We start from the raw sequence: 22,899 nt of genomic DNA on the forward strand, positions 1-22,899 counted from the left end.
AACTGCTTTAGGACAAGACTTGACGCCCTTGGATGCGGCTGTCCACTGGGGGAGTGGAAAAGCGGTTCTTCTCTTGCATTTACGTCCCCGAAGTTCTTTGAAACGAAATTAAACACTTTGGGCGCCCCAACCGCTGATGGGCTCTGCCGAGGAACGCCTTTTGAAGGCAACCAAAGTAAAGGCAACGAGAGTATGAGTCCCAGCACGCTATATGCAAGGTCAGGTCACATTTAAGTTCCCTCATCAGCCTCTCTTTATTTCCAAATTAAGTTTAAAACACACACACGGATTTGTGACATCTATTAGCGTCTTCCAAGTCTTCCTCTAATTACCCTGGCCTCTCATTTACAGGCAGATGACATGACCCAGAAGCACACGCAGGGTTACCCAACTGTGTAAGCGAAACGGGGCTGAGGATGACAGGAGCGTCTTCTCTTTCAAGCTGGCTCGTCACTCTGCCACACACCTCTGAACATCCTGCGCATCTGACACGAAGGGGCACCCTGGCAAATTGGGAACGGCTCGGCTCCTCCAAACTCATCGCAGAGGTTGGAAAGGCACTAATGTGGGCTGACCCATCCAGGCGGCCGCCGAGCAGTCACAGTCAATTTGCAAATCGTTTGCTCTCTAGGCAGAGGCGCTACACACACCAGCACACAGTGCTCATCACTCAAGTTCTTTCGCTCCCGCCTGGCTTTAGCTTAGTCCTTTAGCTTCTATAAGGAATGAGGGAAAAGAGTGAATGGAAAGAGCAATCTACGGAATCCCTGAAGCACATGAATTTAGTGTGGCCGAGCCGTCGAGCAGAGAGCGGACTAAAAGTTTACTTACTCAGTGCAGATTTTGTTTTGTTTGTAAAACTTGTGCCGTGTAGTAAACAACCGAGAAATATACTTGGCATTTTCAATATCATCCTTGGAAATGAAGAGACAGAGGGGGAAAAAAAAATGAACATGTGTTTGATTGTATATGCATTTTACTAGGGTTACTCTAAACGGGGATACACCTCTGCCTCCCCCACAGGTCGAGCACAAAATAACACCCCGAGCCACGAACCAACATATTGACATTCAGTGGCAGCCATGCCTATGAAGCCCAGTGAAGGAGGACAGACAATACTGCTTGCTAAAGCATCCTGTTCGCCCAAGGCCCTGGGGTTACGCAGTTGAACTGTCATGTCTTCTCAGAATCTCAAACCAAGTGCTTTAAAAATAAATAAATGAATTGAGGCAGAGCATGGAAGGAACACTAAGCGCCAGTAACCGAGAGGCAGTGAGATGCGTGAATAGCCTTGGCCCTTGCGGAGGCCCTCGACAGAAGGGACATCATTCAGGCACCTTCGGAGGAGGCTTGGACTATAATGGGAAAGAATCCAGTCAGCCAGCAAAAGAAAATGCTGTGCACTATAATCAGGGGTGACTTGAGGGCTGTAACCAGCATGCTGAGGACCACGGCACGCCAGACAACGTGAACCCTCCATCACCAGGAAGGCGAGGGGAGGAATCTCTAAATCCGAGAGTCAAAACTCAGCTTGGAAAGCTGGCGTTTTGAACAGAAGGTCACGACCACTATCCTGAAACGAGTAAGGACAGCACTGGGCAAATACTGGAAAGTTATCGGTTCAATGGACTACTTGTCCTCTCGAGATATGGGAAGCAAGGAGAGGCTCTTACGAGTTGAGTCAAACACCAAGCGGCCTGCGGACCCCACCTTCGTCTACTCTACTTACCGTGTGAAAGAGCGTGGTCTCCTCTTTGATGAGCTCTACGAGAATGGCCGACTTGTTATGAGTGATATTCCCGATATCATTCCACCTGGTCAAAACAAATGCAACCGCGTTTGCCCCCAAGACGGTCCCCGCATTTATGAATCCGCAAAGGGCGGGTCTCATCGGCTCCTGTTGGGCCTAATTTTACAAATTATGACTTAACTATATTTTTAAAAGCTAAATGTTCCTTCTCTCAAGGTAGAAAAGTACAGAAAATGCAACATGCATCTACTTAAATAGCTAAAGATCCTATGCAAACTGTATCTAGACACTGTTGTTCCTAAATTATTGTTTCCTTTATGACTAGCTATGAGGAAAACTTGCGAGGGACTTCTGCTGCCTTGTTCTTCACATTTCCAAATGTGAAAATGACAAAGTATTTCCCAAGATCCTGGCTTCTAATGATGAAGGAGCACATTATTAAAAGTCATGTGTCTTCCGGAACCTAGGCTGAAGAGCCCACACAGATTCTGTGTTGCAATGGACATTATTAATTATGCCAACTAGAAAAAAATGCCTAGGGCACACACACACAGACACACACACACAATTTCTCTTTCCTCATGCGGACATTTTCTAAAATGAGATACACAGAAATAACCACCAGACAAAGCAAGGTAAGCTGCTACTTCCTATTCTCCTTGCAGTCAGTATTTCTCACCTTCTCTCACTACTACTTGACCTTCATTCTGCACCCACACCTACAATTCCCGCCCACTGACTTCGCTCCATCATGCTTATACTTATCACACTTCTCCGTCTGCCTGGAGGACTCCTTTAAGACTCAGCTCAGGAGCCACCTCCTCCTCCAGGAAGCCCTTGCTCATGGTCAGCCATCCACACGCTAGGAAAGAACCTGGTGTCATCCTTTACCAGTTGCCACATTGTATTACGATTGTTTACTTCCATGACTAGATCCCTAACTTAACCGAAGCTGACCACAGGCCGCATGCTCGGGGAGATCTGCTTTCTTCACCTCTGTATTCCAAGCACTGTGCCAAGTACCTGGCACATAGCATGCAATAAATGTTTGCTGAGGGAATGAAAAGTGATAATATTGCCTCCCATTTGTATAGAGTACGGTTCTTTTATCAACTCCCTAAGGTGCACAAGGCAGCTATTTCTGTTCTTACTTTGGAGATGAGGTGGTTTAATAGATGAGTACGTGACTTAACCACATTCACACAGCTCATTAGGGATGGATGACTTGTAGACCTGGGGCTTTCAGATTTCCCTCCAGTCGCCTTTCCATGTACGTGTTTACATACATCGGCTGGGGCCATAATCGTTACAGGTGCTCAGCACAGCTGTCTGCCGACTTGCAATTCCATCAGATTGCATCTGCATGGACTCAGAGTTACATGCTCCTCAGTGACGGTCTCTAGAGATAAGACCTATTTGGTTTCCTCTGGCTCTGTTCTGTCAAATCGACTGCCAAAACTCTGAATCCACTCCTCACTCTACCCTATGACTTCGCCTAGTGGCATAATTAACATGACACAATGGAAGAGGTCTGGAAGCCGTTCCTAAGAAAACTGTGAGTAGCTTATGATCAACGACCTTTCAAATCACTTTATTTTTCGTATTTCGCCTCGATAGCTATAATGCGAGACTCTTCTACTTCTCCAGGTTCAAGGAAAAAAACCAAAGCACTGATTTAGTTATGGAGAAATATATGAGACAAAATGCCTGGAAAGATTTAAATGAGGACAAAACTTTTTAGTTACAACTCTGCACACCCTTCTCTATGTTACTCAATTAACTTATAATTTGTTGTAGGTATACTGGAGTTGACTGAATATACCCAAAAGTCAAAAATTTATCCTGTAGCCCTCTCTCCCCGCATTGTCACTTCAATATCCAAAGAGCAAGAGAAAATAAGTGTACAAAAATAAAGGCCGGGTGGGGACCCGGGGCCAGGGGAGAGCCAATGAGGAAGCTCTCGGTAGGAAAACATTCTCAAAGTGACCTGCAGCAACTGCGGATCCCGAGAGGACGTGGCTGGCCAGGCCTTCCCAGAAGGCAGGCTGTGCTCCTCCTCTAATCGCTGTCTCGGACCGTCTGCCCTAGGCGCACAGCTCTGCCTGTGAGATGCACACGCAAGGAAGCTGTTCTTCCCACAAATGACAGGCCGCAGTCACTTGTAAATCAAAGCAAGCCTGCAATTTTTTAGATCGTTGGCACTACGTGGAACCTACGGGCACCAATACAAAGCAAGCTTGTTGACGTGGACTGGAGGGGACATTGCCACACGCCTATGCTGGCTCTACTCTTGTTAAATGGAAAAGAGGGTTAAAGTGTCAGAATAATAAAAAGTACCAACGTTTTAAAATTTATAACAAATTGATTGCTTTTTCAAAGCACGTTCACAACTAGCCTTTCGTGACTGTAAAAAACACTAGTTTGCACCTGTGGTTTAGGCAGATGGTGCAGGACAAGGGGAAGAAGCCAGTTTGAATTTCATGACTGCTCAAGGATAGGGCCTGTTTCCAACCAACTCACAAAATTTAGTTCCCATTCTTCTGGCTCGGTGAGGTTCAACAATGCATTTCCTCGAGTCGGGTGGGAAGAAAGCTTCCCCCATCCCTACCCCTCCCCTCAAACAGGCCTTCCAGAAAAGTGAGATGAATTTCTCCATAACCACTTAAATCCCACAGAGGGCTATTCTTAACTGAGTTGAGAAAAGCTCAACTCTGAGGGACAGTGTGACTTTTAACTCGTATATATAACTCTCATGATCGGTGGGTTCTTCCAGAGTCCCTTCAAGGGGGAAAAGGGGGAAAAAAAAAAACAAACAAATAAGACTACCTGTGTATTATAGCTTGTCTTCCAATTCTGTTTCTCACGAAAATTCCCATAAAGAAAATGCCCAGGTGCACACTGTTTCCATGATTGTCCTGCGTAAGATCAACAAAAGACAATTTGTGATGAAGCGGCTCACCAGCAGCCTGGCAGCACCCAGCATCTGGGCTGCAGCCTACCCGTGGGACCACGCCCCACTCCTCACCCATACATGGAATGAATCACAGGCAGCATCTGGGCAATAAAGTAACCAGATCCCGAAGGGACGCACCCCCCTGAACATCCTAATAGACTCTGTGTATACTTTTTCCTTTTCCTCAGTTTGCCGTGACCCATTTCCTGTTTAAAAGAATTTTAGGATTTTCTCAGATGCGTTGGCAGTTGGATTTTCTCTTTAATGAACAACCCTTAATATCTTTTCCCATTAGCTTTCGTTTTTTTAAATCAAAATCGTACATGCACAGTTTGATTTTATCTGCTCATTACATATGTGCCATAATAGATGCACACGGTTTGAAGAACTGAATATTCTTTAGAGCTTGTCTGAAAGAGGCCAACGGCAGCAGACCTGGCCCCACGATTTCCTCTCCCTCAGATGCACCAGCTTCTTCTACCAGTTAAAGCCCCAGTGTACGTCTCTGCACATCGACTATGCTCGGCTTTTCAATTTAGAACCTCATGTTCATCAGTCCTGGGCTGTTTTCTCAGGAATGGGATGTTTACTACCTTCTGTTTCCTCTGTTCACTCCTTGTAAAACACCCATCATTCAGATGTGCAGCATCCTAGGCTGGCCCTCTGATTTTATCTCCTGCCTCCCACGTTCCGTTACTTTGGGGGTTTTTTTGGTGAGATTTTTCTTAATTTTATCTTCTAACCTATCTCTTAAGGTTTCCACTTCTGACATCACATTTTTAATTTCTGAGAGTTCCTTTTTATTATCTGAATGTTCACTTTTAAAAGCAACCTATCCCTTCAACTAGGGATCTTTTTATATTTTTCTATTTATATTTTTCTTCTCTTTTTTCTTTTTTAACCTCTGAGACTCCGAGGATGGTCTTTCGAGCAGGGCTTTCTTTCTCCGTTCCGCAGGGTCTCGGCCTCTTCCAGGCAGCTCTCTTCTCATTCCGTTGGCCTCTGTCGTTTCTATTAGGGCATCATGCGGGATGACACCTGGCTGTCTAGTCACGTCCCAGGGTGGAACGCTAAACGCTGACTGAGCATGGGAGGGGCACGTGGACCGCAGACGCCACTGTTGGGCAATCTGCTCAGCCTGGTGCTGGGGAAACCCGGATGTCTCATCTTCAGTCTGGGTTCTGGGTGCAGCCGGGTGCTTCCAACCTCCTGCCTGGGAGGACGTGACCTGGCTGCCGGCGCTCCTGAGAGCAGAGTGGGAACAAGGCTCCATATCCAGTGAGTAAACTGTCAGCCAGCCCCCGGCTTTCATAGCGGGGTCATCTTGTTCCTTTTCACGGAGCAAGAGGAAGAGGAAGGCCATGCACAACTAGGCCCAGGATGGATGGACAAGAAGGACCTCTGCATTCCTCATGATACTGATCTCAGTTAAGACACAAAGACGACAGACAGTGTCCCTGCTCAGTGACCTCTTCTCGACCCACCTACCAAAGCCTCCATCAGAACGGGAGTCTGCTAGCACGGACAGAGAGAGCATGAGACGACTGCTGGTGGCAGAAAGAGCGTCAGGAGGGAAAGAACGGTGCCTTGGTGATTGTGGGAAATTAAAAGTAAGTTATCCTACAGAAAAATACACGTGGGACAAGAAGACAGGTGACGTGGAGACGGGAAGAGAAAGGAAAATTCTGTGGCAAGATTTCCCCGGGCACTTTGCCAGCAGATTGGTGCAGAAGCCTGACGGTGATGGGGACTCAGGAAAAGCTGTCCATCAGGGCGGGGCAGAACGGACGCCTGAGGCACTGCACCGGCCACAACTTCAGGTTCACTTAGCCAAGGATCAAGGCTCCCGGCTCTGTGTGACTCATTCCAGAAGCGCCCTCCCCACGTCCGAGGGCCCTGACAGCACTAGAGAGACTGAGACAAGCCGCCACACCTGTGTCTGTGGACGAGGACGGCAGATCTGTCTGGAAACGGACTGGCACCTCCCAACCTTGAAAATTTTTGAGAAACCACTCAGGGAAAAGCCCCCGCTAACTGGAACTGTGCTTCCCTAGGACACATCTAGAACATTCTCTTTTACTTTACTTGGTCAACAAGGACCCGTATGAACCCCAAGGCACTGCCGCACCACTCCGTCTATACCTGCACACTCCCCTGTCTGCTTTTCCACTGTCTCAGCGCTGACCACCCCACTGCCCACCGCTGGTACTGCTGACCCTCCCGTCATCCCCAGGGTGCCAGGAATCACGTGGCCTGCAGGTGGTCACTTTAGTCCTGAACAGATGTGTGAGGGGAAAAAAAGCAGCAGCCCAGCTCACTCACGCCCACTGCCAGTGACTCAGCAGTGCTTGCCTGCCTACTCGGAGGAAGGTATAGTATCCCCCGTGGACTTTTCCACTAAAGAACATACTAGAAAGTGCATCAGAACCAAGCACAGGGGATTTCAACACCATTTCCACTCTCTCTGCTTCCCACAATTCAGAAGTACTAAAGAAAAAAAGCAGGGGGTAGAAAAGGACCCTCCAACTTCCAGGGACTGAGAAGTCAGTTCTCTAGAAGAGGAGAAAAGTTGAGTCTGATTTTTCAATAACCTGAACTATCATGACTATCTATGGGCTGCTGAAATGTAAGTGGGATGCAGATGGCTTCATACGGCATTACTGCAAGGAAAATGGATTACAGCCCTGCGAAGGGCTGCCACTAGAGAAGCAAAAGAAAATTAAACAAATCTAAAAAAGAGCCATTTAGCCTTTTTCGCAAGCTGCGGCCACCCTGCTCGATTCTACTTGATGCACATGGGCAGTTCTCATTAAGGCAAACTGCAAACGTGCTACAGAGGGGCCACAGAACACTGATAAAACAGCCAGCGGAGCCAGTTTGGAGTGAAATGTTTGTGCTGAAATTGCAGGCATCTCCCAAATTGCTGAAATGTGCCAGCTGCTTTAGGTTTCTGATGAAACTCCATCTTTTGTAAAGTTGGTCAGCAGAGAAAGGAAAATGAGTTTGGGTTATGGGCTCAGCTCTGTATATGCTAGTGCACTATGACCTCCCCGCCGCCCCCCCCAAGCCACACCCACTTCAGGAGGTGGAAATGTTGCAAAGGACGTGATGTGCTGTACCCGCTTCCTAGGCACAGCTTCCAGAAACCACCAAAGGGGCTGGAAACCCTCAGCAGAGGCTCCACAGAGCAGGAGAAACAAAGCATGGCTGCACTCAGGAAATGCTCATTCTACCTCATAATCTCTGTACCGGCTCGAAGCAGAGGGGAGAGAATAAGCGTGGGGCCTTTGCTCAGGCACACACGACCTTATTAGCTGCCCGTCCTGTGATGAGACAGGATGTGTGCCCTTGATACCTTCATGGCGCCAGATCGGCTGGTGTTCGGTACTCACTCACAAGGTTGTCTTATAAGTGAGATATTCTTCTGCTGAAGTCCATAGAAAACTTCAAAATCTCTTAGTTACCAAAAAATCTTCACTTTACTAAAGTTGACTGGACTAATGCCATGTGGCAATAAGACAGCTACGCTGTTCTGGTCTGCTGCCATCGACACCGGTTTCCCAAATGTCTGTGCCGTTCTGAGAAGGGTGAAGCCAAGGACAAGCCAGGGTAGGCTACCTTCACGGGGAAGATTTCCTGTCCAAATCCATCCAAACGTTCCACTTCGTTGATGTACATAAGCTCGGCCTCGGCCGGCAGGATTCCACTAAAATCAAAAGGCAGCAAAGGAGGAAATGGTTAAGGGCCAGCAAAGTCAAGTGGAAGATCCTACCCGCCTACTAGCAAATTCCAGAGCTGTGGTTTAGCTCTAGTTCTGGGAAAAGCAATCATCACCCAACTGTGAGGGCATGGTGCATTACCAAGTAATTCATTAATTAACATATTCCCCAGTAGCTTTTTCTTCACTGGGAATAATAAGAGGAAGGTGAAGTGTTTAATTAAGAGCCACAGCCCTATAAAACACTAAATAATTATTCCAGACATCCCTGAGAATAATGCTGCCTGCTTTAAAAAAAAAAAAAAAGTTGTTTTTCTCCTACCTGGGGAAAAAAAATCTGAACTGTTAAAAAGCAAAAAAAGGAAAAAGGAAAAAAACAATAAAACGTTTATGAGGATGATATTTCGGGAGGTCTTCTGAGGTCAGAAGGGAAGGACGTTTATTTCCCTTTGGTCCCAAAGAACAGCGGTAGTCCTGATAGCAAGGTCTCAGCGCTTCCTCAGGCTAAAGTCACCCTCCTTTCCCCTTGTGACCTTGACTTTCCCACCCAAAGTAGCTCTTTGAGGTCTTCACTCTTAGCACAAGCAGCAGCTCCAGGCTTCCCAGGTCTGGCAACAGATTCTGAGGAAGGTCCCAGAGGGGAAGTCTCCTGGCCACCGATTCCACGTCTCTGTGGGCTTGCTGGCATTAAAGAAGAAAAGTGTGTGTGTGGGGAGGAGGGGGAGGAGGGAGGGAGAGTGAGCCGCAGTTTTCAAATCTGCACACACCTCTCAGAGCGGAGCTGAATCACATACTGGAAGAAATAAAACTGTGTTGACTCGAGCCAGCGTCCTGGCAATGAGGAGCCAGGTGCCGGTCCCCTGCTCTCTGCACGCCTTACCTGTGGGCCTTGTGTTCCTGAGCTACCTTCTGCGTTAGCTCCTCCAGAACAGCCTCTTCCAGGGCCAAATCCTACCCAAACAAAAAGCAGGGAAGGTCACTTGTTTGCAAATCTCAAAAGCTCTCTTCTCCAGAAGATGCCCTGATTAGCCTCAATTCCTCAATCTCCCCTATACTCCTTTGAATGAAAGGTAGTAATTTTTAGCACTGAGGGTTCATTTTTACTTTCCTAAGGGGGCTCTCCACTATAACTTAGAGGTCCAGGAATAGTTCTTTTTTCATTTACCTCCTTCTTGCCTATCGGCCTGCCTCTCAGACTCACTTTTATTAAAAATGTTTTCATCTTTTTAACAATCAGGGTACAGGCAAACGAGTTTCCAGGCCATCGTCCCTTCAAAAGTGGAGCCTAGGAAGGGACTGCGCCTGGCCCGTTTGTCCACCACTACAATACCAGCAAACTGAGTCACAGCCACCTGAAGGCAGAGCAGGCTCATTCGGATGTTACTTGATGGAGCCTTAGGAGTAAAGGGGGCCACGGTGGCTAAAACGCCTCAAGGGAGCTCTGTCAGTTAACAGTGGTGTAGGGGACCAGCGGGAGTCTCCCAGCTGAATCCCAGGCCCCTGGGACCAGGGGTACGTTGGCTCTCATGGGATAGAGCCAACTGCACACATCTCTTCCCAACTCCCTTTCAATGACAGAGAAAGAATTTACAGGGCTTGTTAAACTTCTCCCAGCAAAGCTGTATCTGAGACGGAGCAATGAAGCCTGGAGAAATAAATCCAAGACAGAGAAACCAGAGCCATCAGTTCCCGAGACACTGACATACATGGCGATTCTAGAGCTTGTCTTATCCCCTTTGGCGGCCCAGGTGCCTGACCTTCCCAGGCGGGCGGGCACTGAGGAAAACAGATATGAACCATTTTCCTCTGAGCTCCACAGCGAGTATCAGAAGGGAGGGTTCTGCACTGTGTCCTGGTGAAGCTGTCTGAGCCGCATCGTCACGTTGGGGGTAGGGGTGCAAGGGGCTGACACTTGGGCAGAAAGCATCCAAAATGTTTTCTTGATTCTAAAATACCATTTATATCAAGATTATCTCCAATTTCACAACTTCTCATTGATGAAACACTACCTCCCAAAAGGTACATCTCAAACCTGCAAGAAACATCCCACCTCGAAGTATTAAAATGTGAAAAAAAAATCAGTATTTCTTAAAGCTGGACAATGAGAGTGTAACTATATACTGGACATTCTACAGCTCTGCAGATGCTCACGAGACACCTTAGAGAACTGCCTTATTTTTTATGCGTTAACTGATTAATTTGCTGTTTCCTGTCGAGCCATCCATTGAAATGACTCAAGGTCATGGTAGGAAATAAGCTCGACAGTTTGTTTTACTTTACGAAATAACAAAGACACCACATGGCTTAGGTTTAGCTGCGTGCGGTGTGCGTGCATCTAGGCACTGAGTAGTAGTAAGAATCCAATACTCATTTTAAAAAGCTAATGAAAGGCATGAGGCAACAGAGTAAAATAAAAAGGATTAAATGAAGATCAAAAAGTACGGCATTAAACCTCTGCTTCCTACTTTTAAAGAAGAAAATGTCCACAGGTAACCCTCCGCTATTGTGCTCACATGACAGCCTCGATCTGCATCTGGGGGCTCCCCAAGCTATGTGCCCCTGCCACAGAGATGAGTGACAGTGGCCCTGTACAAATGAAAAATGGCAGCATGCACGCCTGTACACAGCTGCACACCTGGGGAGCGTCTTGTGTACTTAACTTTGTTCTTTTCTCTGCTGCAGAAATGCCGTTCGACAAATTCTATTACTTTGTAAGATCAAACACAGCCATTCATCCCATCTTCCCTCCCCCACCAAAGGAATGCATTCTTCTCTTTGAAAGCTCTACTGGAACCAAGAAGAAAGTTTACAACCTGCCATGGCTCCCCACTGCCTACTCAATTAGGTCAACACCTGGGCCTGGCACGCAGACCACTTCCCTGTGACCGGGCCACTTCTTCCGGGACTTCTCTCTCAGGGGCTCACGGGCTAGGGGCACACTCTTCTTCCTAAGACAGACTGCCTTTCCATCTCCATTCACACGTGTGCCGCCCCTTCCTGGAAGAGTCGCCCTGCCCATCACATCGCATCATGCGAAATGCCACTCTGTCCTTCAGATCCAGTCTCGGCTACCATTTCCTTGACGGGACTTCCATGTTCCCCCGAGCTGAATCTAAACCACCCCGCCTCGGGGCCTTCCTCTTCTACTCCGTGTCTCTCTTTTAAAGCCTTTCCCATAGTCTGCCTGCCATCCTTCTTACACGGTTATTTGGACGCTCATCGTACCCTTTGCCCTCGCTCTGTCCTCTGCGAGATGCTAGGCACCAAAGGTCAGCCGCTCTTCTCCCTATCACGTCTGGGGCCCTTCACTGGGCTTTCATACAATGCCAGCTTGTAAACTCTCAACGTACGGTAAACGATCAATAACTGTTTACTGAACTCAACTCAATATTGTCGAACAAGAGTTTGTAATTGTGCGATGCTGGTTAATGGCTGGTTGCACCTTCCGCCTGTCCTCGGCCTGCCTACATGTCAAGCTGTAGCCTACAGTCTTGTTGCCGGGAAGGCACATGCCGCAGCATCCTCGGGCTTGCACGACAGAGACAGATAATGCTGGTAGCAAGAATGCTAATGCTGATGATGACGACGATGAAGGTGACAATAAACGCTTGCTGAGGATTAAACATGTGCCAGCTTCACACACATTCTCTCCTTCCATCCTCACACCGAATTAGGGTTGTTATCCTCATTACTAGATGAGAAAGTGGTTAGGTAAACTGCCCAAGTTCGTCCAGCCAGTGAGTGGACAGCCAGGATGTGGGCCCTGAATGCTCGACTCCCATACTCTGAATCTCCTGACCACAGGCTACAGTGGGGGGTGGGAGGGTGGGGGCCTGGTGAAGATACATGGCTGACGACGAAAGCCAGGAATTCACCATTCAGATGCACACACTGACGTCAGCCTCTGCCACATCATCTTCAGCGCTGCCCAACAGGACTTCCTGTGATGTTGGAAATGTTCTCTATCTAAGCTTTCCAACGCAGTAGCCACTAGCCACAGGTGGCACCTGAGCACTTTTTAAATGTAGCAAATGTAACTGAGGTACTATATGTTTAATTCTATTTAAACTTTAATTAATTTGACTTTGAAGGCAAATAGCCATCGGCCACTAGTAGCTACTATCCTGAAGAGGGAAGCTTTAGCTCCAAGTATAAGAACATCCGTATCTGTCTGTCCCTGTGAGATTTAACAAGATCTATGCTGTTTAAGTATCTGATTTGCTTACAGCCCAGTGGGGAGACAGCCTTATTTTGAAAAAGGTATAATACACAAAATAACTGCTTTACAGTGTCATACTTTAACCTGTCGAGGCATTCTACCATCTACAAACTCATAAATATCACGCTGGTAATCAGCTTTGAGAATTCTAAATAGCACCCAAGCCTTGAAGGCTATGTGATTTAGACCATTAATGAAAGAAAGGTAGAAAAAAAAGTAACAGTGAAAGATTATGAACCTATTTCATTGCCTCTGCTTGAGACAAAAAAAAACACAGTCAGAGAAGCTTCGCTTTCCTCCCACCAAGCAAACCGGAAAACATCCTGACTTTTCAGGGGAGCTTCTGAGATGTGCGAGATGTTGACTCAAGCGTGTTGACACTAAATCCTGTCAAGAATTTCTCTGCTAAGTAATATGTTCATCTCTTTGAATGGAGGTTGATTCAATGGGTAGATTAATAAGACAAAACCCAGCAGGCCCAGCACATAAACTTCTGTTTTCTTTGGGGGAAAAAGAATAAGGATAGTGCTATTCGTGAAGTTAGAGGTCTGGCAGTACTTCTCTAGCCTGTACGAACAAAGTCAGTTTTGGACCAGCTTAAATTCATCTCATGCACTGACTGTGGGTAATGACTGCAGCCTTACTTCTAGCCTCTCGAAACCTTTGTCACCGGAATGCTACTTTCTCCCAGATGCCACAGCAGATCAGATGCCATTTTACTTCCAAAATAGCTCTTGCTTTGCTTTCTTGTTTTTATCTTCACTGCTAACACCTAATTCTCATCTCTTGCCAAGAAACCACAACAGAGTCTCATCTGACCTCCTCCCACAAAGGTCTCATTGCTGCAATTCAGCAGTTCTCAAAGCGTGGGGCCTGGACGGAGCCCATGCATTCCAATTCTTCAGAGGTTTCTGTCTCATCTGGCACCTTCGGGTCCCTCACACTCTCCTGAGTGACAGTCAGACTGGCCAGCTGACTCTTACCCAATCACTCACACCACCTTGCCTCTGCCTTTGTCTCTCTAGATCATTCCTTGCTCTCTATCTCTGGCAATCCTGCCCATCCTTTAAGACGCAGTTCACATACCATTAGCCTTTAAACCTTCCCTCATCTTTCATGCACATGTAACCCCTCCCCCACATAAAATCCTGATATACGACTTTATTACACTTGGCCTTGAATTTGGATTTTGCAAACTTCCAACTGACTCAACCAGTCTGCTGTCTCCCTGAGAACAAGCACTGTTTCTTATATAAGTTCATCCCTTGGGGGGTTAGTTACCCGAGTCAGTGCTTTGGGCCAAACAGTTGATCAAAAAAATAAGTGGTGAATAACCATTTCTAAAATCAGAGCCAGAATGTTGGAGTGGATATAACTCTTCCCTAACAATGCTTTTCAATTGTTTTAATCCTTCCTCACTCTTCTCATTTACCCCAAAGCTACCAAAAAAGAAACAATTAAAAATTCCCTACTGATTAAAACCTAGCCTCACCCCTAATTTAGCCCAGGAATGGACATTTCACTTCATGACTCATCCAATGAATTTTTATGAGCACAGGCTATAAGCCAGACAACAGTGGACAAGACAGAGGGTCCCTGCTTTGGACCGCAGAGATGAAATTCTAGCTGACAATCAAGAGAGGGAAAGTTTAGGTACTGACAGAGCTCTTTCAGTAAACAAAGAGAAGGTGATTTAGTAGTTAGTGGTTGATAGCTGGAGTGCATCATATAGTCAAGGAAAAAAAAGAGTCCTCTCTGTGGAGGTGACATCTGAATCAAGACCCGAATGACAAGTCATAGGAAGATCTGGGGCAGAGCACTCCCAGGCAAAGGGAACCCAAATGCACAGGCTCTGGCTTGGGAACAAGCTCAGTGTGTCCAGGAAGGAAGAGACCCACGGCATTGGAGGGCGCAGGTCACAGTGATGCTGGGGCGTGGCGGGGAGGTGGGAGTCGGGAAAGTGTCTTGAGGAGGTGGGAAGAGGCATCTTAACTTTTTCAGTGTTTTACAAAACTTGTCTGTACTTTATAAATTGATGGACTTTCCTTCCCAGGGAATATGTGTGTCTAGGATTTCCAAAGGAAAGAATTACAAATCCAAAGAAGATAGAAAATTAAGACAAAGGAAATTATACTTACCATAGGAAACAGCACATATTCTCTGAGGAAATCTTGAGAATCAAACTGATTATAGTCTCCAAAGTCAGCTGAAAAGAAGGGGAGAGAGGTAGTATTCATCATATGAAATTAAAGATGGAATAAATGAGGGTGAACTTATCACATTTATTTTTCCACACATCATCCTATTTCTGCAGTGTTATTAAATAAAAACGGTGCCAAGATGTGTTTGCTATTGTTACCATGTTTACTTAGCAATACTGTCAATATCAGCGTTTTCTAGAAAGAATGGGGAAATTTGAAAGCAATTCTTAAACTATTTTTAAAATTTAAAACAAACATATTTATCTTTATGTTAAAGATGCATCAACATATATCTTAAGAATGTCTGCCGGGGGACTTTCTAATGCAAGGTTAATTTAGAGAACTGAAGAGCCAAACCTATCCAACATCTCTTCATATCTTTGCAGCTGGAAATTCCCACTGTAAATCACCCTTGGCAAGCAGCCTTGCAAATCTTTATGCCTCCTACTAACCATCTTTACACGGTGCAAGATGCCAAAACTTCTGTTTTGTCCTATTTTCATCTCGCCATGTATGTTTGAGCCCATGCGAAATGAACATAGCAAGTCTGTATCATAAATCGATAAACGCCTTGCTTCTGATCCCACTTGCTCTCAAAAGAAAAAAACAAAAAATCAAAGGAGCATGAAATTTTCATTTCAAGTAAAAGGTTTGGCATCAGGTGAAAATGGATTCCGGTAACTTTAAAGTAACAAGGGTTACAGAATGCCAGGGCCCACACAGAAGGCCCACGGAAAGACATTGCCGAGAAGGCACGTGCACAGGACTAGTCACCAACTAGGTGAGGCCTTCAGGAATCGCAAAGATCACGCGCTCTGCCTATTTTCAAGTTTAGACATCAGTTATCACATTTCATCACAACTTATATCTCTGTTGATGTGACTTTCTAATGCCCAATAACAGCTCTCAGGAAAATGGCTTTACAAGTATTATAGCTAGAGGTGGTTTCATCACACTCAACAGCTAGCTTCAAGGACCCAGTGAGAAGAGCATCCAGAGTAAGTTCACCAACTTCCTTCGGCCTGAAAGCTATCACCAGCGTTTCCCCATAGCCAGGATGCCATAATAAGACTACTGACCAAAGAATGAGAGGGGAAAAAAGAGACCAAAGAAAGCGACCAGTATAGAAAGATTTTTTTTTTTTTTTAAGAAAAAAAAAAAGAAAGATCCACTTTGAAGACGAGGGACATACTGGACCTTCTCTCTCTTCTCCCAGTTAAGGGTGTCTTTTTCTATTATGTTACTGATTTTTCTGCTATAACCACGGATTGTCGCTACCGTGCCTTCCTCTTCCGGTCTTTACGCAGACAGATGGGATACAACATATTTTCTGTCGGGACATCCACAGGGTAATGACAGATGTGAATTACTACTAGGAACTGGAAGGCCGACAAAAATTGCTAACCTGCGAATACCCTGGAATGAAAGCGGTCAAAGGAAGGCCACCCCTTCAGATACTCTAGAAACCAAAAGATTCAAGTGCAGTCCAGAGTGTGGGACGGGAAGTTCAGTTCACAGCTTCTAAAATAACAGCCCGCATAGCAAGGACTCGGCAGCTGGCAGGTTTTTTAGATGTTAACTGATTTTAAAGAAAATAATGACTGAAAGGGAACCACACTTCTCTTTAAAAATTGTATTTTTATCTTCTTGTTTGGAATATGACTTAAGACATTTAAGCCACCACTCAATAAAGAGTAATACTTATTTGTGTGTTAATATATGTAAAATATTATGTAACGTTATATAAACATATGTAAAATATATGTTAATTTAGACAAGATAAAAAATAGCTGTCCAATAAATCTAAGTAGGATAGGTTGAAAGATAAATTTAATGCAATACATGTTTGTTTCACATTATGACTGCACATTTTAATTTACCTCTTTAGCTGTGTAACAATAAATTATACTATAATGTTTAAAGCTATCACACTTGAAACTGATGTGAAAGTCACAGAGTCATAACATCAAGCCACGGAATATGACATTGGACAATGAAATAATTCTGAGAAAATGTTCCACAAACCCTGAAATGTAGCTTTAATTAAAGTCAGGATGAAAGCTGCTATTTCTTCAAATAAAAGTAAATTAGACAAGCTTGAGCAGTGGGCAAACAGCTTTGAGAAGTCCACCATCCTGCCACTAAAAATCACTAACTCTGCAGTTTTAACATCACTTGAGATGGAAAGGGACAGTTTCTAAAGGATCTTTAAGTAAACTGAACTTCTGAGAGGCCAGCCACACCGTAATCCAACAGAAAATGGAATTTCATGCTCTGGACGTCACTGTCTCTTACCTTGCACAGCTAAGCCAGCCAGCCGGATCACCTGTTCCAAGGTACACCGTAATCGTCCTTCGAGGACATCTTTTTTGACTTGCAGGTAATACTGATATCTGTTCATGGGAATAGAGGAACAAATCATCTTAAAAACACATACTTGGGACACATTCCCACCACAGTGATGTCTCTAAAACCTTGTGTCCACAGCAGGACACACAGGTGATATTGATAAAGGTCAGCTCTCTAAAAGATGGAAAGTGACTTTTGCCTGTGTTTATCTTTGTTTGATGTGGCAGGTGCCACATCCCGTTCACTCTGAGTCTGAGAGCATTCTCACTGAATCACTTCATCGTGGGCCAGCTGGATGAACTACTGATAAGGGCCAGTTCTTCATAACAGAGACCAAGAATCGGAATAGCCTTTCATGCCTGGACCCCCACAATGACACAGACACACACCAAAGCTACATTCTACAGTGTACCTTCCTGAAAAAAAACTGGGAAACACACCAGTTTTTAAACTCTTAAGTTTGGTAGTCTAGATCACAAATAGGCCAAATATTTGGAATCCTGCTAATGGGCAGGATAAAACTCTACGGGGCCAAGCTTGCCCTACATGTCTCTGACTCACAAAAATCTAATCTAACGGAATACTGAGCTTTCCAACCCAAAGTACATTCCGTCCATCTGTACTTCATCTCAAACCAATGAAGTATAGATGGACAGAATGTGCCCGTACACAACATCAAACCTCAGAAGAGACCACTGCTCTTAGAAGCTAATGCAATGTATTGTCTCCTTGCCAATAAAATTACACTCTTAGAATTACCTAAACATTCAGAAATCTCCTCGCCCCAAACCTTGACTTTCCAGGACTTCATTTCCTTTGATCATACTTTTAAAACACAGTCACCTCTTCAGCAAGACAGACTCTTCCAGCATTAATTCCTGGCAAACGTTAACAAGCTTTTTGTTCCTGGTAGCCATAACTCTCTACTCTTTCTTAGCTTTGACATGTTAATCAAGGGAACTCTGGAGTGACCCAAAGCCCGACTCCTTTGGAGACAGGCAATCAGCACTGAGAACTAATTATCGCTGGCTCTGGCTTGTATCATGGGTATCCTCACTCGGCGATCTAACGCCTGCTTGACGGAATAATCTGGCTCTTCGCCCAGCCCAGTGGAGTCTCGACTACTTCTCGCCTGGCCAAGGCAAAGACAACCACGTCAGTCTCTGGTGGGAAAAACTTGCACTCAGATTGGAAGGACAGGCACTGGGAAATATTTAAAAATTGTGTTTAGTCAAACTTAATAGGTAATAGAAAAAAAAGACCTATTTTTCCTAATCCCATCCTCTCTTTCACCTAAAATATTCATAATCATTTTACGAGGTCCACTACCGAATCGAAACTTTTACTTCCTTTCCACATCATTTGACTACATCAATTAATGTATATAACGTACTTATTAAGCACTTCCTGTATGTTTAAGTCGGCTAGAGGCCGAGGGACATCCTGGAGAAGTCTGAGACAGTCTCTGCCTTGCAGGGATGCTCATCACCTCCTGGACCATTGCTGTCATGTTTTTCTCTCTAGTGGACTATTAAGGATTCAACTTTTAAGAACAAATAAAACATTTTAAAATGTTTTATCTGGGCATTATCTGCCATAGCTAGAGATTTTCAACATGCCACCTTGGAAGTGAACATGATCAGCTGATACCTTTGGGAACAGAAATCCATAGAATCCAGCAAAACAATCATTCTCGTTGTCTTCCCCTGTTGATGCCAACTTTCATCTACAACTATCCCTTCTATAACGAGCAAGTTCTCCTACAGATCCATCCCATCCTAGGCGACAGTGAATGCCAACCCACGAACAAGGAATGCCAGGGTTATTCCCGGTATTGTACTTAGGTTGGATGCAAGCTTCTACTGGAATACACAACCGAGGTGCCAAAGAATGTGGGGCCCTTTCCTGGAAGCCCCCCAAGCTACGAGAGACTCTGAGCGGCGCTAATGATATGGTGCCGTTACCACATGAGATTGCAAATATTACTACGTGAGCTCAAGGAAACGAGAATGAGATGGACGGTTTCTGAAACCGTCTGCTGCATTTTTGCTCAAAGGGCACATTTATAAAATATAATAATTCTATCCTAGATGAAGACTAAATTAGAGAAGATGAGCCAAAATTCTATTTCTAGAATGTTTGGTTTTTGCTTATTTTTGATTAGCAATTTGATTCGAACAGCAGTAAAATGTAACAGTGAGTCCTATTTTGGAAACATGCAATTTCATGAAAGTACACTCCACCCTGTCACAGCGCTGGGTGGAGGGGAAAAGGAAAAAAACCTAATCCTCATGCCAGGAAAGTAAGTATTTGCCAACTTTCCGAAGGGATCCTCTTTGAAAACCCAAGCTCACAAGGAAAACTTTTCAATATTTTTCATATTCAAAGACCTGGAAATCATCTGACTGCTGAGGTCCGACGAGCGGTTTTAGGTTAGGTTTCCGCTCTTTCTCTAAGAACTGCTGAACACGATTGTGCTTGTTGAATCAAGGTAAAATTTCAATTTCCAAAGTTTTTTGTTTTGAATCTGCAGGGAAGATTAATTCATGGATTAAATGCAGGTTTCTCTGGGTGAGAAAAGTCTTCCTGGTTATCAGTGATATTAAACATTACAGCGGGGACCTGACAGATACTATGAACCAGGCTCTGTGAGTCTCATCTATCTGGAATATTTCTATCCAACCTCAAGAAAATGAGGGACTTCTCCATGTTCCTTCCTCCCCCTGAGATTCTGAAAAGAAAGTTTTAAAAACTGACACACCAGGTCACACCGATAGGGCACCCTGAACGTTTACAGATGTAACTAAGATTTCTAATTCACATGTGAGGAATTCATCTAAACACTTAAGCAACTAGATCTTACTGGCAGGTCTGTTAATACTTCTCAGGTAGAGAAATTCCATGGGATGTTCTGAGATGTATGGCCTGTACCACCACAGTAAGAAGTGAGGAACTCAGAGGCTAAGTACATGTAGCCTTTAAATATTTCTCCCACCCTTCCCATAAACGAAACATTCATTTCAAGTCCAGTTCAGCAAAAGTGCCTTGATCAGGAAATAGCCATAAAAACATGAAAGCCTGAAGGTTTCATGTGGGCCATGCTACTACCGTGGACTCGACATTCTCAGCATAAACCACGGATGGTGGTGACAGGAGCATGGGAGGCCACAGGACCAAACATTTGAGGCCGCTGTCCACGCGGCCTGCCCTCAGAGACTGCCACACTCGCCCACCTCATTCACTGTGACTAGACTTGGGGGTCCACGAAACGGGGGTGGAAGTGACACGTGCCACTGCTGAGCAGAAGTCTTCTGAGCTAGAGCCTGGTTCCATCTCGGTCTCCCCAGTGTCCAGGTGGGGACTTGAGCTCAGTTAGCCTCAACCCCGGGGAAAGAAGGCAGTGGACACAGCAGACACATGAGGTGGGCAAGAAACAAGCCTTTGATCCTGAAGGCCACAGAGCTCTGGGGGTCATATACTATCATGGCATGAGTCAGCCCAAGCTATTTAGTAAGGGGAAGATTTCAAAGAGCCAAGTCCAACCATTTCATTTTTAGAGAAGATAACTGTTGAGGGAGAATGACTTGCCCAAGGTAATCCTGCTCCTGAGGGCATGGCCGGACAGGGCAAAGGTCAGGGCTTCCTTCACTGGCAACTGGCCAGGTGAGGAGAGAGCAGTCTGACCCCCAGCCAGTGCAGGCAAGCCATCGATGTTGCTGAAGTCGAAGAATGAAAACGAACATCAAAGCACCACTACCTGGTGATGTCTGTGATTCCAAGGCTTCGAAAGAAGGGCTCCAATAACCCAGCCGCCCTCCCTCCCCCACGAGGGCGTCTGTGACACGGCATCTGAGACACGGCATCTGAGGCAAAGACTGATATAAGAAGCGTTTTCGAAAAAACATATTACAGGTATGTTTCATAACATGGTCCATGGATAACTGAGATCTGTTTTTTTCTCCCAGCAACAGCCTCTGAGATGTTTCGATTTCCTCTTCCCCCAGAGGTAGAAGGAGGGGAAAGAAGATTGAGCTATACATTCTAACTACTTGTTAAGAACTTCAGAAGTCGCACGGAGGCGTAAAGTCAAGTCTGGAGATCAGAGTCTCTGGCTGTGGGCGCCAACAAGAGGCTACATCCAGAAGCAGGCAGGAACTGGGCCTTAAGAGTATGTATTTCCAAATGCAGATTTTTTTAAAAAGTAAACTGCAGCTTATCAATAGAGTCATACACGGTCTTTACTGAACCTTGCATTGAGTAAAGATGCAGCTATATGACGGATTGTAAAAAAGTTACCCAGACTTCATTCTGCTGCTACCTTAATAATGCCTAATGAAGTTGTATGACAAGCACACACCACCCATGCACTTCTCTTTTTATTCCCTTGCCCAAGGAGATCTTGGGGGTGGGGAGGTGGGATGCTTTTTCGTTGCAAAAACCGAGCTGGTGAAATGCTCTATAAGCTGTAACTACGGACCTGCAGTATCGCTGTGATTAGCAGACAGCTCTGCCTTTCTCTCCTCTGCAGTTCAAGGTCAGTCAAACCAACTTCTCTCTTCTCATGTGCGTGGCCAGTAGGGATGTGACAATTTAGAGACAGGGGTCATATCAATACCACCCTTAGATTCTCAGTTGGTGAAACCTTCTCACAAAGGATGCGGAAGGGAGGGGGGACACACCTGTCATTGTTGTTAAGAAAAGGGTAAGGCTTAAAATGCCATTTCTTCACTAGAAAACTTCCTTTACAATCAGCAATATCAGAAGAATATTGCTAGAATGTACTAGCACCCCGTACTCCCAGGCCAGCGCAATATATACCACAGCATATATGCTGCTTCTGATGCTGCTTCTGCCAGACATTATACTGGGCAAAGAAGAAACGAATGTGTGAGTTCCTCTACTCTAAAAGACAAAAAAGAGGGAACTAGAATTCTGGTGTACAGGACAGCAGCGGAGCATAATTTTAACTCTTAGATGGAGAAAGAAACAGTACATTCTGGCCATTCCATGGCGTGTTCGCAGCTGTAAACCTAGATAATGGAGAGGGTGGCCCACTCTGTTCCCCGTCTGCCAGGACCGGATAAACAGTGCACACACAGGCCTGCAGCCAGATAAACCTGACCGCCTCCCTCCCTCTGTCCCTGCACCCTCAAAACCCCTGCGATTTTCAGTTTATGATTGTTCAGGTATAATGCGTTTGGTACCTGGCCCAAGCACTATCTGCAAGCTTGTTCAGGTATAATATGATTGTTCAGGTATAATGCGTTTGGTACCTGGCCCAAGCACTATCTGCAAGCTTTTGTATTTCACGAATGTTGTCAAGTTGACAGTCAATATAAACAGCACTGTCGAGCAGACTAAAAAAGCCAACCTTCCTGCAACTATGCGAAATTGAAATAATCTAACGGGAGGGGGGAAAAAAAACGGCTAAAACTATAACTCAACAGAGATCACCTTAAAAGGGAAAGCTTTTCTTCTGGGCCTTTTCACACCACAAGCCAACACATATGCATGCGTGAAAATACAAACACGTGCGTATACGCAGGCACATACAGACAAGCTTGTCTTGGCAAAAGTTCAACTCCCGAAGTTTTCGACATTCACCCATCAGCACTTTATTTTGCCAGAGACACCTAACTTCTTACCAAGACTCCTTAAGTCTCAGTGAGTCAAAGGATTGAAATTCTTTCCTAAAAAGGATGATGTTTG

General features: G+C 45.3%; 1 protein-coding gene across 1 annotated transcript in view; it reads right to left on the reverse strand.

Annotated features, from left to right (window-relative positions):
* PTPN14 (protein tyrosine phosphatase, non-receptor type 14) overlaps window positions 1-22,899 on the reverse strand; it is a 144,748-nt gene that overhangs the window by 30,067 nt on the left and 91,782 nt on the right. The window contains exons 5-11 of the mRNA XM_006907886.3: window positions 17,137-17,234; window positions 14,779-14,846; window positions 9,302-9,372; window positions 8,322-8,409; window positions 4,577-4,665; window positions 1,730-1,814; window positions 832-914 (exon numbers count right to left, since the gene is read on the reverse strand). Coding sequence (XP_006907948.1) covers window positions 832-914; window positions 1,730-1,814; window positions 4,577-4,665; window positions 8,322-8,409; window positions 9,302-9,372; window positions 14,779-14,846; window positions 17,137-17,234 — 582 coding nt within the window. The remainder of the gene's footprint in view (window positions 1-831; window positions 915-1,729; window positions 1,815-4,576; window positions 4,666-8,321; window positions 8,410-9,301; window positions 9,373-14,778; window positions 14,847-17,136; window positions 17,235-22,899) is intronic.

The sequence above is a fragment of the Pteropus alecto genome, unplaced genomic scaffold (assembly GCF_000325575.1).
Source record: "Pteropus alecto unplaced genomic scaffold, ASM32557v1 scaffold101, whole genome shotgun sequence".
NCBI classification, from domain to species: Eukaryota; Metazoa; Chordata; class Mammalia; order Chiroptera; family Pteropodidae; genus Pteropus; species Pteropus alecto.